The sequence below is a fragment of the Montipora capricornis genome, chromosome 2, assembly GCF_036669925.1.
Source record: "Montipora capricornis isolate CH-2021 chromosome 2, ASM3666992v2, whole genome shotgun sequence".
NCBI classification, from domain to species: domain Eukaryota; kingdom Metazoa; phylum Cnidaria; class Anthozoa; order Scleractinia; family Acroporidae; genus Montipora; species Montipora capricornis.
The window spans coordinates 27,628,548-27,643,890 of NC_090884.1; the positions used below are offsets into that span (position 1 = coordinate 27,628,548).

Consider the following 15,343-nt stretch of genomic DNA (forward strand, 5'->3'; position numbering starts at 1 on the left):
ACTGAAGCAGATGAAGGAGGGGAGCTTCCTTAAAAGGGTTGGGGAGACTATTAATTTTTCGATGTGGGTGAAACGAAGGCCTGCCATGTAGAGCTTGATGGTCTTGAAGCTAACGTGGTCGGCGAGGTAAGTGGCAAAGAAGCAGAGTGAGTTTTCAGTGGCAGGGAAGCTGGGCCATCCCTGGGAGCTGCAACAGTTGGTGTACCAGTGAATGCCAGCCCTATAGGAGTGGTGGGTAGAATCAGCAATAGCCTGTGACTAGGGGAAGGTCAACCGTTGTGCCAAAGGGATGCCTCTGATTTGGGGATAGGCGTGGGCTCTGGAGCTGCTTCTGGGGCAAGTTGGTGGAACTGGGATATCTGCAAATAGGACAAAGAATTATCAGTGGAGTTATTGGTACCAGCAATGTGAGAAACTAGAATGGTAAAGTGGTTGGAGGTGGAAGTAAAGAACATGGAGCGAACAAGGTGCGTGATCTGAGGGTAACAGGATGAACCTTAGGCCCAAATATCTAAGTCACAGTGAAACAAGTTTCTTCCCCGACCATTGAGTAATAATCCACGTCCTGAATCCGGTGCTTGCTCTTCAAATCAGTGAGGCTTACTCTTCAAATCAGTGAGGCGGTTAAGGAGGGATGGGGATGAATGCAAGCAAAAGGGGAGGCGACGGTCAACATAAATTTTACCTTGCCAATGAATACCAAGGAGGTCACGGTCCTCAATCCGAACTGGAAAAAGGGGAAAGGCATGTTTGATGTCTAACTTGGCCATGAATGCATTTGGGCCATGACGGGCCACAAGACCTAGTGCCTGGTCAAATGTTGCATAATGCAGAGTAAAGTCTGCCTTTGAAACATGATCGTTAATTGATGAGCCATGAGGAGATGAGAGGTCCATGATAATGTGCCAAGTCCCACACTTCTTAGGTACCACACCAAGGTGGAGCATTGAAGGTTGGGATGGGAAGAGAAGCAAACGGTCTGGAAGTATGGCCACAGTAAACTTCCTTGGCTAGGGTTTCCAAGACAGGGTTGTTCGGGCGCAGGGAGGACCTGTGTAACCAAGATTGGAACCCCACTGAAGATCATGCAGAAGGCTGGAGGTAAAATGCTGGTCAGGATTATGGAGGTATATCTATCACAAAATTCAATGATCAGTATTTGAAATAAAATCGTCCAAATCATGAATGCATCAATCCAAAGCTGAATGGCAACAATACGATTCTGCAAATGGCCATCACGGAAAGAGGCATAGCGCACAGAGTCAATGCAAAAAGCCATAACTCAAAGAGGCATAACGCAAAGAAGCATAATGCAAAAAGGCATAACGGAAAGAGGCATAACCCAAATAACTATAATGCAAAGAGGCATAATGCAAATAGCCATAACGCAAAGAGGCACAATGCAAGAAGGCATAACGCAAAGAGCGATAATTGCAAAAAGGCATAACGCAGTAAGGCATAACGCAGCAAAGCATAAGGCAAATATTCATAACGCAAAGGGCATAATGCAAAATAGCCATAGTGCAAAGGCCCTTTGAAGAATGGAGACTAGCTGTGTACTCCGTAAATAATTTCAGCTCTAAACAAAACGTCAATTGATTGTTCAAGAGAAAGAACATTTAATCGCTATCAAACTTTTTCCTCCTGTTTAAGTTATGCCTCTGCGTTATGCCTCATTGCATTATCCTTTTTGCGCTATGGCCATTTGCGTTGTGCGTCTTTGCGTCATGCCTACTTGCGTTATGGCTGTTTGCCTTATGGCTACTTTACATCATGTCTCTTTGCATTATGCCTTTTTGCGTTATGGCTGTTTGCGTTATGACTTTTAGCGTTATGCCTCTTTCTGTGATGGCCATTTGCAGAATCGGCTTGTTGCCATTCAGCTTTGGATTGTTGCATTCATGATTTGGACGATTTTAATTCAAATACTGATCACTGAATTTTGTCACAGATATACCTCCATATAGGATGACCAGTAAGCTGATATGCTTGATAGGCGTGGAAGATGCAGGCAATGCAGACCAGGGTACATGTATATCACAGTCGGGTTCCTTTGGGGCAGTGGGCACCAGGGTGGCTGCCCCCGCAAGATAGGTTTATTGGAGATGTGCTAGAACTGACAATTGGGGCATCAGCAGGTGCTGCAGTTGTAGTTGCCACAGATGGCTACCATTGAGGTCTGTTAGACACAAGCGGGTGGGGCTGAGGTGGTTGGAGGGGCTTGGAATGTGCAAAGGGGGCACAAAAGGACTGCACAGGTTTTGCTCCAGTGGACAGGCTGTTAAAGGTACAATGACCATAATGGTGGCAATGGAGGCAACAGGGCTCTCTTCCTTTTATGTTATTGTAAAGCTGGTCGTTGACCTTGCCCCAGGCGATCAACTGAATGAGACAAAATGACCAAGAAACTTAAAGGAAAAACTTGTGCAAAGAAAGCCTACAAGACACAGTAGGGTTCATGCGCGAAGTGGTGACAATTAAGCATTCAATGTGGTTGATCTGATAAGAGCGTAGTGTGATATAAATTACAAACTCGCAACAATGCTCCCCAAGCCATTTGCAGCAATGTAAAGTTTGTGTGGATCATTTTGCATGGACTGCACACCAATTTAGAGGAAGCACTCTGCTTTACTCTGTAGTAAAAGCTAAAAAGCTTGTCTGTGCTGTTAGTATGGTGAAATGACCCTGATTGATCGTTATTAAGGAATGAACTGCAGTGACCAAAACCAGTAGATGCAAGCAATATAATCCATGACCACGAGTGGAGAATTTTCACCAACTCGTCAACAAAAACAAGAGCAAGGCCAGCCATTTTTTTACTAACAACTTAAAGTCAGACCATGAATTTATAATATAATAGTTATTATTCCTTCTAATTTTCTGGTGTACATAATTTACTAAAACTTTGTTTTCAGGAACCTGGAGCTTGTTACTGTAAAAACAACACCATGGGTAGGCAGTGCAACGAGTGTAAGCCAGGATATCACAATTTATCAGCAGAGAATCCTGAGGGCTGTCAAGGTACATGTATGTAACTGTTGCCGACTGAGATATATAATCATTGTCTTGAAAATTACACATTCAATGACTTGTTGCTACTAATAGTGGTGAGAACAATAATTATTTGGAGTAATTATTGTAATTATCATTTGTACTATTTGGAATTACTATAGTATTATTATTATTATTATTATTATTATTATTATTATTTGGAGTAATTTTACTTTACGTTTGCCTTAATTTTTACTGATCAGAAGGAAATTGCTGACAAAAAACACCGTCCCACAGTTTCAGAGGCTTCATTATGTTTTACAGTAGATGGGACCTTATGATCATAGAGTATTAAAGAGGGCACCCCTATTTGTAGTCTGGCTTTTCATCTTGACCGGCTTCTAATAAAATCCCTGCAGTTTCTTCAAGAGCCCTTCAATAATAATAATAATAATAATAATAATAATAATAATAATAATAATAATAATAATAATAATAATAATAATGATAATAAATAATAATAATTTTTTTTTATTTTTTTATTTTTTTTATTTTTAATAATGAAAAACCTTTATTGAAAATCAGTCAGTTAACACAGAAATTATTAACAATATAAAAAAATATATATATTCTGTTCTAATTATAAAAAAACAGTTCAAGTTCATTCTTCATTTACATAAGCAAACAAAAACAAAATATATATATATATGCACATGTTATTGTTATTATTAGTATTAATATAAATAACTTTATTTTTAATTCGAATAAAACTGTTTAAAAATATATCTATAAGTATATAAAACAATCACAAATCTAAAAAAACTATTCCCAGTAATAATAAAAATGTATATATAAAAGTTATAGAACCTAGATTTTCGCAAGGCATCTATCTAATTCAAAGTCCGCTTCTTGAACATTACTTCTAATTGTTCTTTTAGCTGTTCTTGACCCTCTAAGACAGAGTAGAGCCGACCTAAGGATGGCAAAAGAGACTTTAGAGCGTATCCAAGAGACGGTGGTGGCATAGTTCTCTCCTTTCTTCGCTGCGACTAGCTCTGCCAACCTGTTATGGTATCTCTTGCACTCTTCTCCCATGCCACCTGTTGTTGTAAATACTAATGGTGTAAATGTTGCCTGTTCCACGTCCATCACTCTTCGCGTATACAATCTCTTCTTGTCGTTCTCGTGCTGCTTGTATATCTGCTTGAGGTCCAGGTCTCTATAAGAATCAGCGTTGGGGTAGCATACCCGTACATCAAAGAACGCTAATAATAATACATGTAATATTATTATTATTATGATTATTATTATTATTATTATAATAATGCAACAGCAGCCTTTATTAAAAAGTACTTCTGCCCATTTTCTCACTGCACCATAAAGCTGATTATGTACATGTAGCATGTATCTACTGCTTCACAGTGGGAGAAAACCCTTGAAAACAATATTAATGTGTGCAAAGCTGTTTGTGATGTTTGTGACAGTTTAATCTTCTAACAGCATTCACTGTACATAGTACATGTATTGTTCCTACAGGTTGTAGTTTTAGTATTGTAACTGACAATATTGTTTAAATTTGGTTACTTTGTAGAATGCACCTGTTTTCAGCCTGGTACAGTAAATGGCTCAAACATTTGTGAGCCCGATGAACATGGTATTTGCAATTGTAAGAAGAATGTTGAAGGACACCGTTGTTCCACTTGTAAGAACACCTACTTTGGTCTTAGTCAAGAGGATCTTGATGGCTGCAAGGGTTAGTGATATTAAATTTTTTTATACATTACAATATAAAAGATATGTATGGTGTACACCACAGGGCAAAAAGAGATCCTTTGTCAATTTGAAAGTGATTTCTGTTTATGATTTGGTTGTAGACTAAAATAACAAAAATTAATTATTTTTATTATTTACAGTACATGTATTTACATTGTATGGAACCCAAAATAGTGGAAGAGGATGCAAACATACATGTATAGCATGATCTTGACTGTGTTTAATGATCTTTGATTGTATCCAAACATTTATTCACAATCATGGCAATTCTTCTACTGTTTTAGAGTGTTCCTGTGATGTTGGTGGAGCACTTGGGAATGTTTGTAACAAGACAACTGGTCAGTGCAAATGCAAAGAGAGTATCACACAGAGACGTTGTAACAGGTTGGTGAAACTAAAGTGGTTCTTGTGTAAAAAAAACTCAAAATGCTACAGCTACAATCCTGGTCAAAAGACTTTGAGACACTTCACAAATTTGGCCGAAAAGTAGAGAATTTACTGTACATGCTTCTATCGCTATATGAACAATACATGCTTTTCTTTCGTTGCCTTTTTCGTGTCCCCCCTTTCCCCCAGACAATGTTGAAACATTTGTGCGATCAATGAGCTACTCTTGACTTAGACAGAGTACCGGTAAAATCTACAAATGGCCACTGGGAGTGAAAGGGTTAAGCGAAGTCATTCAAAACTTGGAACTGAAAATAATAATTGTTATGCATTGATACAACAGATATTGTAAAAAATATATAATAATATTGAGAAGAAGCTACACGAATGGAGTACACCCACAGAAATTGAACAAGGATTGCTACACACACTGGGATTTTTTTACTGTTTTTCTGTTTTTCCACTTCTCCACTGTGGATGTTCGGAATTTAACAGGATTTTTTTTAAATATTCTTCTTCTAGTCCTCAAAATGGATTTTATTTCCCCACTCTGCATTTCATCAGCAGTGATTTTTCAGAAGTGATTACCTCTCAGCAGGTACAATTAATTTAATTTATGGTAATTTCATACTGTAAGTTATACATGTAGACTTACATGTAACGTAAGGTTACATGTATGTGTAAAGGAGTTTGTTTTGGCCAGGAGACTTAATGAAAGTTGATCTTTCATTTATTTAAATTTACAGTACCTTAATTTTCATGGCCACACGTTTTAGTACACAAATTATTAGCCTTCCATGTTTTGCTACACGACCAAGAACCAGCTCATTCTCAGCTTGTCATCGCAAGTCAAAATTATGTGATGGTCTGTTGTAAAGGAATGCATTGAATCTATGTTTTCAATGCAGTGCAAAGATGTTAGATGGTTTGCTCATCTTTACAGGACTGGAAATGGTTTCTTCTTTCCAATATGCCCACTATACAGGATTGACAAACGTGGAATTATTTAATGAATGAAGATCGTAATCATCACTTTCCTGAGAACCTTAAAGAAGAAAACGTTTTTGTCTCTTGGTTTCTGTTACCATGCGGTTCCACTAAGCACCGTGGCTTCTTTTATAAGGATTTTACAATTTTAGTCAAATAATTTATAGTAAACTTTGATATTCATGCATAGCAAACTGTTGAGTTGATTAATTTAGTTTATAGATTTTTACCTCTTTTGGACTGCCTTACAGTATTTGTACAATAACTGTAAATAATGAAGGCATAATTATTCTATTACTACTGTAACAGTAATAATTATTATTTTGCTTCAGGGAAACAAGACATGGGTCACCACAGTCAATATTGTTCAAGGAGTGAATTCCAGTGGAATTTTTATGCTGCTTCTTTCCTACACGAGTACCTCCAGTGTTAGAATCATGATCAGCGTAGAGTCTGTTACAGCTGAAGTGACCCTTAGCAACTGTACTCAGCTTTGTTTCTCCAACTTATCAACATTTGGGGAAATGTCATTAACTGGTTCCGTGGTGGTCAATGTTACGTACAGAGCATCAGCCACTCACTTCAAACCAGTGAAAGTTGTGGCATTACCACAAGAGTTTTACCAACCATTGCTACTCAGAAACTCTTCTGGTGATTTCTTGGCTAACTGTTCTGTACTAGACAATGACATTGGTAAAGGCACTGATCATCACGAGTTTTGCCTGGCTCAAGTTTTCTCACTCACAGTAAACTACCTTGGAGGAGCTTTATGTGAGTCCATATCTATTACATTTCATTCAACTTTGTATCAGTTTATGAAATGCAGTTTCAGTGACTGTTGTTTACTGAAGACGACTCTGGAATCTGAGTGCTAGTAGTCAAGAGGAGTCTTGACAGTACTGCCTTTTTTTGATTCTCTTTTTGATGCTCTTGAGACATATACAGTGTAGGCCACAAGTCATTTATTTTTTGTATTCCTGTGTCCTTAAGTAGAAGGAAAAAGTTCCTTTAAATAACCAGGGCTTAAAATGTAGCATCTTTCATACTCAATATCGTTGTGGATCTACCACCTCGAGCAAGGTTTCGAAGGAGAGACTATAATTATTTTTTTCAAATTTGTACCCACTTCAAAATCTGTTTACTGTAGGTTGAGTAATAACCTTGATTCTTAAACTTGACCACAATGATCATAATTATTAGATTTATGTTGTTGTGGAGCCTGTGATGTGTACTGGTGAAACATCAGTGAGCAACACAGTTAAACACTTACCAAAACTTTTTCAATTTGGTGGTGATAATTTAGCTGTGATGATTTCATACGGGATTGAAACAGATTTTTTTTGTGCAATATATCATTGTACATACTGCAGCTCTTGTTACAAAAAATCTTATTGATTAATGTGGTTCCATGGGTTTCCACCCAAACTGAAAGCAAACGACTAGACAACAGAAACAATGACTAATTAAAAATCTTAAGTACGTACCTATACAGGGCTTGAAATTAAGAAAATTCCAAGTTGTCCGTTTCAAAAGCCGGGTAACTAAATCCTTAAATTTGGTTGCCCTGATAAATGCTTGGTTACCCATTAGGAAACCCAATAAAGATGATTTATGCACGCTGTGCTGAGATGCAATCACATGGCATTGGAGCTTGAGTATCCCATAGTTCTAAGTGTTCGCCTATGGTTTTTTGTGAAGTCTTCCATCACATGTATACATTTTCCTATCGGACAATGTTTTGCAAAAGGTGCAGATATTCAAAACACAGAAAAATGCTCAGCTGCGACAATTTAATTATTGTTAACTTCTCACTACTATTGGACATTGACAATAGAAAACCGATTAACGCCCACGTCGCCAGTGGAGGGTAGGTGCCCAGGAAGCCTGGGGGCTGCAACCGCAGTCACATCCCCAAGGCGCTAGAACACCCGACTGGCCTGCCCAACCCGCAACCAAGCCACGAGCCCCCCGCGCCAGGCCCCCCTAAGGCACCCGTCACACTTGAGCCAGATAGCTCAGTGGAATAATAATAATAATAATAATAACACACAAAAAAAAGTACAAAAAAAAAAGAAAGGGGGGGGAGAGGGAGGGAACGCCGAGAACCACTAAACTCCTAAACCGACTCACAACGCCACGCCAACAAACACGCTGCAAGCACATTGGACAACGCATGCACTACGCAGGAATACCGCTGAACCATGTCAGCCCCAGGGCTCCCCCAACCTAAAGAGTGCTGCAAACGCTACAAAAACGCATAACAACGCTACCAGACGGCCAAGACACTAACAACCGCCTGCAAAACACTACTGACCAGACTAGCTCCTAGTCGTTAACTATGTTAAATTTTATTTAACTATATCAAGTGAGTTGGGTGTTGCTTTCATTTATTTACTATTAATTTTTGGCTGGGTTGTCCATTGTCCATTGTTTTTTGGACAACCAAGCTTTTCATCTGGGATGACTGCTAATTTCAAACGCTGCCTACAGTACATTGTACCAGGTATATAATGTAGTTAATTTGAAGAGGGTATTGACATCACATTTTTGTTGTTGACTTCTAGCATGCAACTGTAATGAGACTGGTGCAGAAAACAGCACATGCCTTAAGTATGGAGGTCAATGCCATTGCAAGCCTGGTGTAACAGGAAGAATGTGTGACAAGTGTATTGCAGGATTCTATAATTTCTCATCACAAGGCTGTTCGGGTGAGTTGCCTTTAATTAAAAGAGCAAACAGGTTTTAGCCCAGTAGTCATATCAAAACGTGGATGGAATAACAGTGGGTTTGTCTTTTTCTTTCAGGTAAGTAAGTAACTGTCGTAAAGTTGTTATAAATATACATGTAGGTCTGTTACGACAATTAATTACTCATGTGAAAGACAGTTGCTAACATGAAAGACCAATTAAGATAACTCCAATGAAAGACCATGAGCAGTTTGTAAGATGTCATGCTGTGACTGCTAGGCCACTTACATTGCTGAGAACAGTGGGAATTAAAAACATGGCTGACTGAAGACAAGTGTGTGACTAAAAACAGTGACCTGAACAACACTCACTGACAAACTACAAAATTGACAGGGACTCCACCAAGTTTATAACCCATTGTACAAACCGATACCAATGATGCACTCAAGAAAGCTGGTTTAGTATTAAACTTAGAAGAAACTCAGCTGAATCACTGCCAACTATGTGTACTACCAGCTCCATACAAACAACCTATTGAGGAAACCAACAGAACAGTCAGACAATGAAAAGAACTTCAGGGCTTCACTGAATCACTGTCCTCCGGGCCAGAACATATGGCTGACTAGACAGACCAATAAAACAGTACTTACATGTACTGTAAGTGTCATGTTCTGTAACATTGGGGCACTAAATGTATGTAGGGACAATGTGCATAGAAATCAGCTCAAATCAAATCAAAATGTTGGTTTTTGAAGAAAGGGGAAAACCAGAGTACCCAGGAAAAACCTCTCAGAGCACAGTAGAGAATCAACTCAACCCACATATGACGCTGATTCTGGGACTTGAACCCCGGCCACATTGGTGGGAGGTGAGTGCTCTCACCACTACCCCAACACTGCTCCCCTATCCAAGACTAGACACTAGTACACAAGTTACTTGACTCTGGGGGTTGACTTCTCAGGATGTTTAACCTGTTGACTTCTGGGGGTTCCCCATTGATGAGTAAAATGGTCTGGCGTTAGACAGAGTAAAATACCAAGTCAATGTCACCAACATCAGTCGTTGTCAGGACTACTCTCACCCAGGGAATCTTACTTAATCAAGTTTTGTCTTAAGTTTAAATAGTTAATACTGTACTCTTTTCTTTGGTTTAACTTGGTTTTATATTATTGTTACTGAAAGTGCAATTACAACCCTTCTAGATTTAAATGATTTATAGTAAATTAATGTACTGAATTGTTACTTTATTCAGCATGTGGTTGTGCCAGCGATAATAAAGTCTGTGATGCAGACACTGGACAGTGTATTTGTCCTCCCAATACCATTGGTCGTACCTGTAATCAGTGTAGTCACAAGTTCTGGGCATGGAACGAGACTTTTGGATGCCAGGTAATTATCAATAAAGATTTCATTTCTTTATATGGTGTTCTGTAAGTGCTTTAAGGGCAAAACTACTGCTTATTGCCTGAGACAGAGGGCATTTTTCATTAATTTTGTTAAATGCCCCAGGCAAAATTACTTTCATTATTTTCACACAGTACAAGACTAGTCATGGAAATGTTTTTTTTAGCAGGGCTGATTTGGTTGCTTTGATTCATGTATTTTACAGTTCATTGCTGCAAACTGAACAATGAAATGACTTCCTATGAAATTGCACAACAGCGTGTGTTTTTGACCTTAATTTGTTAAAAGACAATTTTGCTCTTGACTTTATAATTATTATTAACAACTTATTGCATGTTTGCTCGTAAAATTAAGGAATAACATCACTCCTATTTCCAGACATTTCAGAAATTGCCCTTGTTGCTGCACAACTTGGCCAATGTCTACAACTTCTGAAAATGTGTGTGATATTAATCCTTAATTTTACTTGGTCCTGTGTAAATGCCTAATAGTACAAACTGTATACTTAAACAAGGTCAAAATTGAGATAACATAAGGGTTTTCTTGAAAGTTCTGTCCTGTTTGTTTTCAATAACGAAACTCATCAGAGAACCATTTTATTCATTTGTTAGAATCAATAGTGTTGCCCAGGTTTATATAGTACTTAATTCTTAATTTTGGATGTTTGTACATACAGTAGTCTTGTAAACAGTGATTTCTCTCTTCACAGGCCTGCAACTGCAGTGACATTGGATCCACTGTTTCACAGTGTAACCTCACCACAGGAGAGTGTAGGTGAGCACATTGTTGCACAACTACACTGTACGTGTATGTTGTCCCATTAAGAGTGTTGGCTTAATTTGTACCACTTTGGTCTAAGGAATGCTTCCTGGCATAAAAATCTTCTTCCATAATTTCCGTGATACATGTAATTTTCATCTACGGTTGATCTACGTAATTTTTTAAAAGCATTTAATTATCAAATCATTTTACACGCAAATCATTGAGATGAGGACAGTTCGGAACCATTATATAATTATATAGAATTATTCTACAATACATGGCACTGTATGTAAATTGCAACAAGAAGTCAGCACTGTTTCTTTTCTAATTAAATAGTTTGTTGTTTTTTATTCACATTCAATAGCTGTAATCCTGGTGTACAGGGAGAAAAGTGCATGGAATGCATGGATGGTTACAAGAATTTAACCCGTCAAGGCTGTTCTCTTTGCTCATGTAATGACAATGGAAGCTTGAGTGAAGTGTGCAACAAGTCCTCTGGTCAGTGCCCGTGTAAGGTGAGAACATTAATTTTCATAGACATATTTTGGGTTTGCTCACTTTGAAGAGTTTGTCATGGTTTATTCAAGAAGGCAAAGTACATTGTACATGTACGTGTACATTGAAAGTTGTATTATGAGGCAATCTGTTGTGGTCACTTGTTGCCCATGAAGCCATTGTCAAACATGTTTTGCACAAAATTAATAGTAACTGTTGTTTCATTTGATTAACTCCTTTCTATTACGTTTTACATTATTGTTTTAATCTTTGAGGTTTATGGCACGGAAAAACTAAACCAACTCCAAAAGCGCAAAAATGCTACAGCTTCAACGAGTATTATACGGAATATTGGCCGAGAACAAATCAACGAACCAAATTCAAGATGGCGGACCGATGAAAACTCTGGGACTAAATCATGTGTGCCATCGCGCATGCTCGGCCGTGACACTGTTCTTTTAAAATGCAATAATTTAATTTATTACATTTCTAAGTTATACAGTTGTAGTACTTGTAATGAGTCAGTCTTCACTGTTTTTGCTTGTTTCAGAACAACTCTGCTGGTTTGCTGTGTGATCTGTGCAAGAGTGGATTTTTCTATCTCACAGACAGTAATCCCAAAGGATGTACAAACTGTGTTTGTATGGGAATTACTGCAAACTGCAGCAGCACAATGCTCTACAGGAAACAGGTAAAAGAATAGTTCTAGCACCTGTGAGGAATGACTACAAGGTCATCTTTTACATTGAACATGTTTGTCAGCCTTTTGTGGATTCTGTGAGTTGCTTCAGACACTTTTCACAGAACTTTGTCCTTATTTGTTTCCATATATTTTCAGAAAGAGGTTGATCTGGCTTTTTGGAGTTTAGCTTTGGCTGATGGAAGCCAAAGCTCATTTGAAGTTTCTGAAGTCTATATGATGGTAAAGTGAAAAATTAGTTGCAACAGTACTTTCATCTCAGAGTTTTGCTTTCTTGAAGGTACATGCACTTGAATTTTAGTGTGCATGCTGCCGGTTACAGTCTCAGTCTTTAATTTTGTCAAATTTCTTTCTCCCAGGATGAAAGCATCCGTGTAAAAATGATTGCTGCAAACATCTCGGCTAATGACACAGTGTATTGGAAAGCACCAGCTAATTTCACTTATGAGAGTTTGGTGAGACCTACATCTACTAGCATTAATTGTATGTTGTGTTTTTACATACAGCGTAATTATTAATAACTCAGAACGTAAGGGCAGCAGCAAAATGTTGTTTCCATACAGTAGTAATGGTTGTTTACATGTACATGTAAATCCCCTTCATAAACAAAAAATTTGATTGTTGAGTGTTGCTTCTATGGTGTTTCTTATGCATATACATTGTACATGTGCACTGAATATGACTTTGTACGGTGAAGACTTAACAACAACAGTCTGTTGTTCTTGTGTGGGAAGATCTGAGTTTTCATGACAGTCATTTTTGTGTTAGTTGTTTGTTAAATGAGGCTAAATATCATTTAGGCAAAGTTAAAGCCAAGCCAATGCAGCAGTTTCTCTTGAGATAATTATTATTTGAGGGAGCTGCAAGGAGGTTTGCAGGGTCATTCCCATTTTGCTTTGGCTTGAGTTACCTTGTGGCCTACTTGCTTGATTTTCCCTCCCTCCCTCGCATGTTTTAGGGTAAGTATACAATTCACACACTGGTCTCAGTGATGTGTTCACGGGTGCCATGGAAGGTGCACTGTGGTTAGGTTGCCAGGGTGACCTCCTGGCTGCTGAGGAGAGTGCTCCTTGACCTCTTCTCTTGCTACCTTTGCGGCACCTACCCTCCAGTAAATTGACGTTAGGTAGTGTTTTAATAATAAATTGATCATGAAATGAATGTCTGTTTCCAAATACACCTGAGTTACTTCTGTGTGTGCATATATGTCTTACATTAGGATGTATGTGAATATAGAAGTGTTTTTTTACTATTATTTTGTTGTTTCCCTTAGGTTGGAGCATATGGTGGTAACTTGAGCTTCAAAGTTTATTTTGGAGAATTATACAATGGAACACTGCATATGTCTAATCCGAAAATCGTCTTGAAAGTAAGTGTTACTGTCACTACCAGTATTTTCTTGTTTAAGTTAAATTTAGATTTCATGACTGTCATCAACGTTGCCTCTATTGCTTGTTAGTAGTGGGAACCGATTTTATATTCTTTTGTGTGGAGTAGAGGTTTATACATGTACTACAATTTTATGACAATTTATGACAATGTGATATGGAGTTATTACTACTGTACTTTGTGTAAGACATTTCATATTGTTACCTTTATTGGTAGGGCGTAAAGAACATTTCAATTGAACATGCTTTTTCACTTGGTTCCGCTAACCAGTTTGTTACCACATCAGTTTTGATGAAAGAGGTTGGTAGTTAATTTTTTTAATTTTTTTTTAAATTTCAAAAACCGGCTTTACCTAGCTCAGGATGATTAATCGTCATTCACCCATTTTACATAATTCTCTTTAAAGCTACTTGCACAGTGTTATCTCTAGTAAAGGAAAAACAGCAGCAAGAAAAATATTCAGGAAAATCACGAGTTGATTGTCCATCTCAAAACAATATTCTTTGTCTTCTGTTTTCCAGCCTTCTCATTGCTGTAACAGAACCAATTAGTGGCTTTGGAAATTCCATGATCAAAATCAACCCTAATAATAATTATTAGACTTGTGCATGCATGAATGTATAAACTCAGCTCAATTGTCTCAGCTACTGTAGAACGGTTAATGTTCAGCGTACTGTAATTTGGAGCTTCGGTGGTCTACTGTGTCTTTTTTACAGATGTACTGGGTTTACTCAAAAGACTCCTCAGCAGTATCCAGGGAAGATTTTCTTCTTGTATTAGCAAAATTGCAAACTCTTTTGATCACTGCCTCATTCTATTCAGATGGACAAGGAACTTACCTTACAAGGTAAAATCACTTGGCTTGTGATATTTTAATCCCCTGACATACGCTTGGAATAGTGCTGTTTATAAAATTTTTTGTGATGGCCAGTCCATTCCACTGCATGTCAACCCAGTCAAGTGTTAACTTGTCAGCCACCCTCTTCAATCATGTTTTTCCATGCTCATGGTGCCACATGCAGGCTTGCTGGTAGTTGCAGACATTAGTCCCACAGAAGTGGCAAAAATATCAAAGTGTTTCATGGCACTACATACAAGACTCATACAAAGACTCCAGTTTCTCCAGATATAAACTAAACAATAATTTTTTAAATTGATTTTTTCTTTTCAGTTTTGCAATTATAGCAAAAAACCTTTTTATGCACTGTACTCAACTGTATGTGGTAGTTTAGTAGCTAAATAAGACAAAAGACAAAATTAATAACCATTGTTATATGCATGTATCCCAACTCAAATACGTTTTCCAATTGGAGGAGAATGTGTCATGTGTCATGGGTTAAAACTCATTAACTCCCTTGGGAAACAATGACTTGAACTTTCACTATAAAACTCACTTGACTTGGCTTTGCCTTGGGGAACGTTCAGGGTCTCTGGGAAAGAAAACTCACTGTTTCCCTTGGGGGAAGTCATTAAGTGCTTATTGACACAGGAGTACAACAATTTTATGGGTTTTTTTTTCAGCCTTGGAGATGCCCATGTTGCTGAAGTAGGTGTCATGCCATCTGATGATGGAAGAGCTTATGAAGTGGAAAAGTGTAACTGTGGGGTTGGTTACGATGGTTTGTCTTGTGAGGTGTGTACACTGGTTTATCATATGTACCCACTGACAAACACTAGACTTTCCTCGATATCAAATGAATTCTTTTCCCAGTAAGGTTAAGGCACAATTAGGTGGGTCTTCAGAATCATTTAGTGAAAGGGTAATTTC

General features: G+C 38.0%; 1 protein-coding gene across 1 annotated transcript in view; it reads left to right on the forward strand.

The window, feature by feature from the left end:
* Window positions 1-15,343, forward strand: part of LOC138039238 (laminin subunit beta-1-like) — a 73,804-nt gene that overhangs the window by 11,123 nt on the left and 47,338 nt on the right. The window contains exons 9-24 of the mRNA XM_068885443.1: window positions 2,916-3,021; window positions 4,583-4,744; window positions 5,049-5,148; window positions 5,674-5,749; window positions 6,471-6,909; window positions 8,703-8,846; window positions 10,078-10,214; window positions 10,939-11,003; window positions 11,356-11,506; window positions 12,037-12,177; window positions 12,325-12,408; window positions 12,546-12,641; window positions 13,460-13,555; window positions 13,792-13,875; window positions 14,292-14,422; window positions 15,097-15,208. Coding sequence (XP_068741544.1) covers window positions 2,916-3,021; window positions 4,583-4,744; window positions 5,049-5,148; window positions 5,674-5,749; window positions 6,471-6,909; window positions 8,703-8,846; window positions 10,078-10,214; window positions 10,939-11,003; window positions 11,356-11,506; window positions 12,037-12,177; window positions 12,325-12,408; window positions 12,546-12,641; window positions 13,460-13,555; window positions 13,792-13,875; window positions 14,292-14,422; window positions 15,097-15,208 — 2,124 coding nt within the window. The remainder of the gene's footprint in view (window positions 1-2,915; window positions 3,022-4,582; window positions 4,745-5,048; window positions 5,149-5,673; window positions 5,750-6,470; window positions 6,910-8,702; window positions 8,847-10,077; window positions 10,215-10,938; window positions 11,004-11,355; window positions 11,507-12,036; window positions 12,178-12,324; window positions 12,409-12,545; window positions 12,642-13,459; window positions 13,556-13,791; window positions 13,876-14,291; window positions 14,423-15,096; window positions 15,209-15,343) is intronic.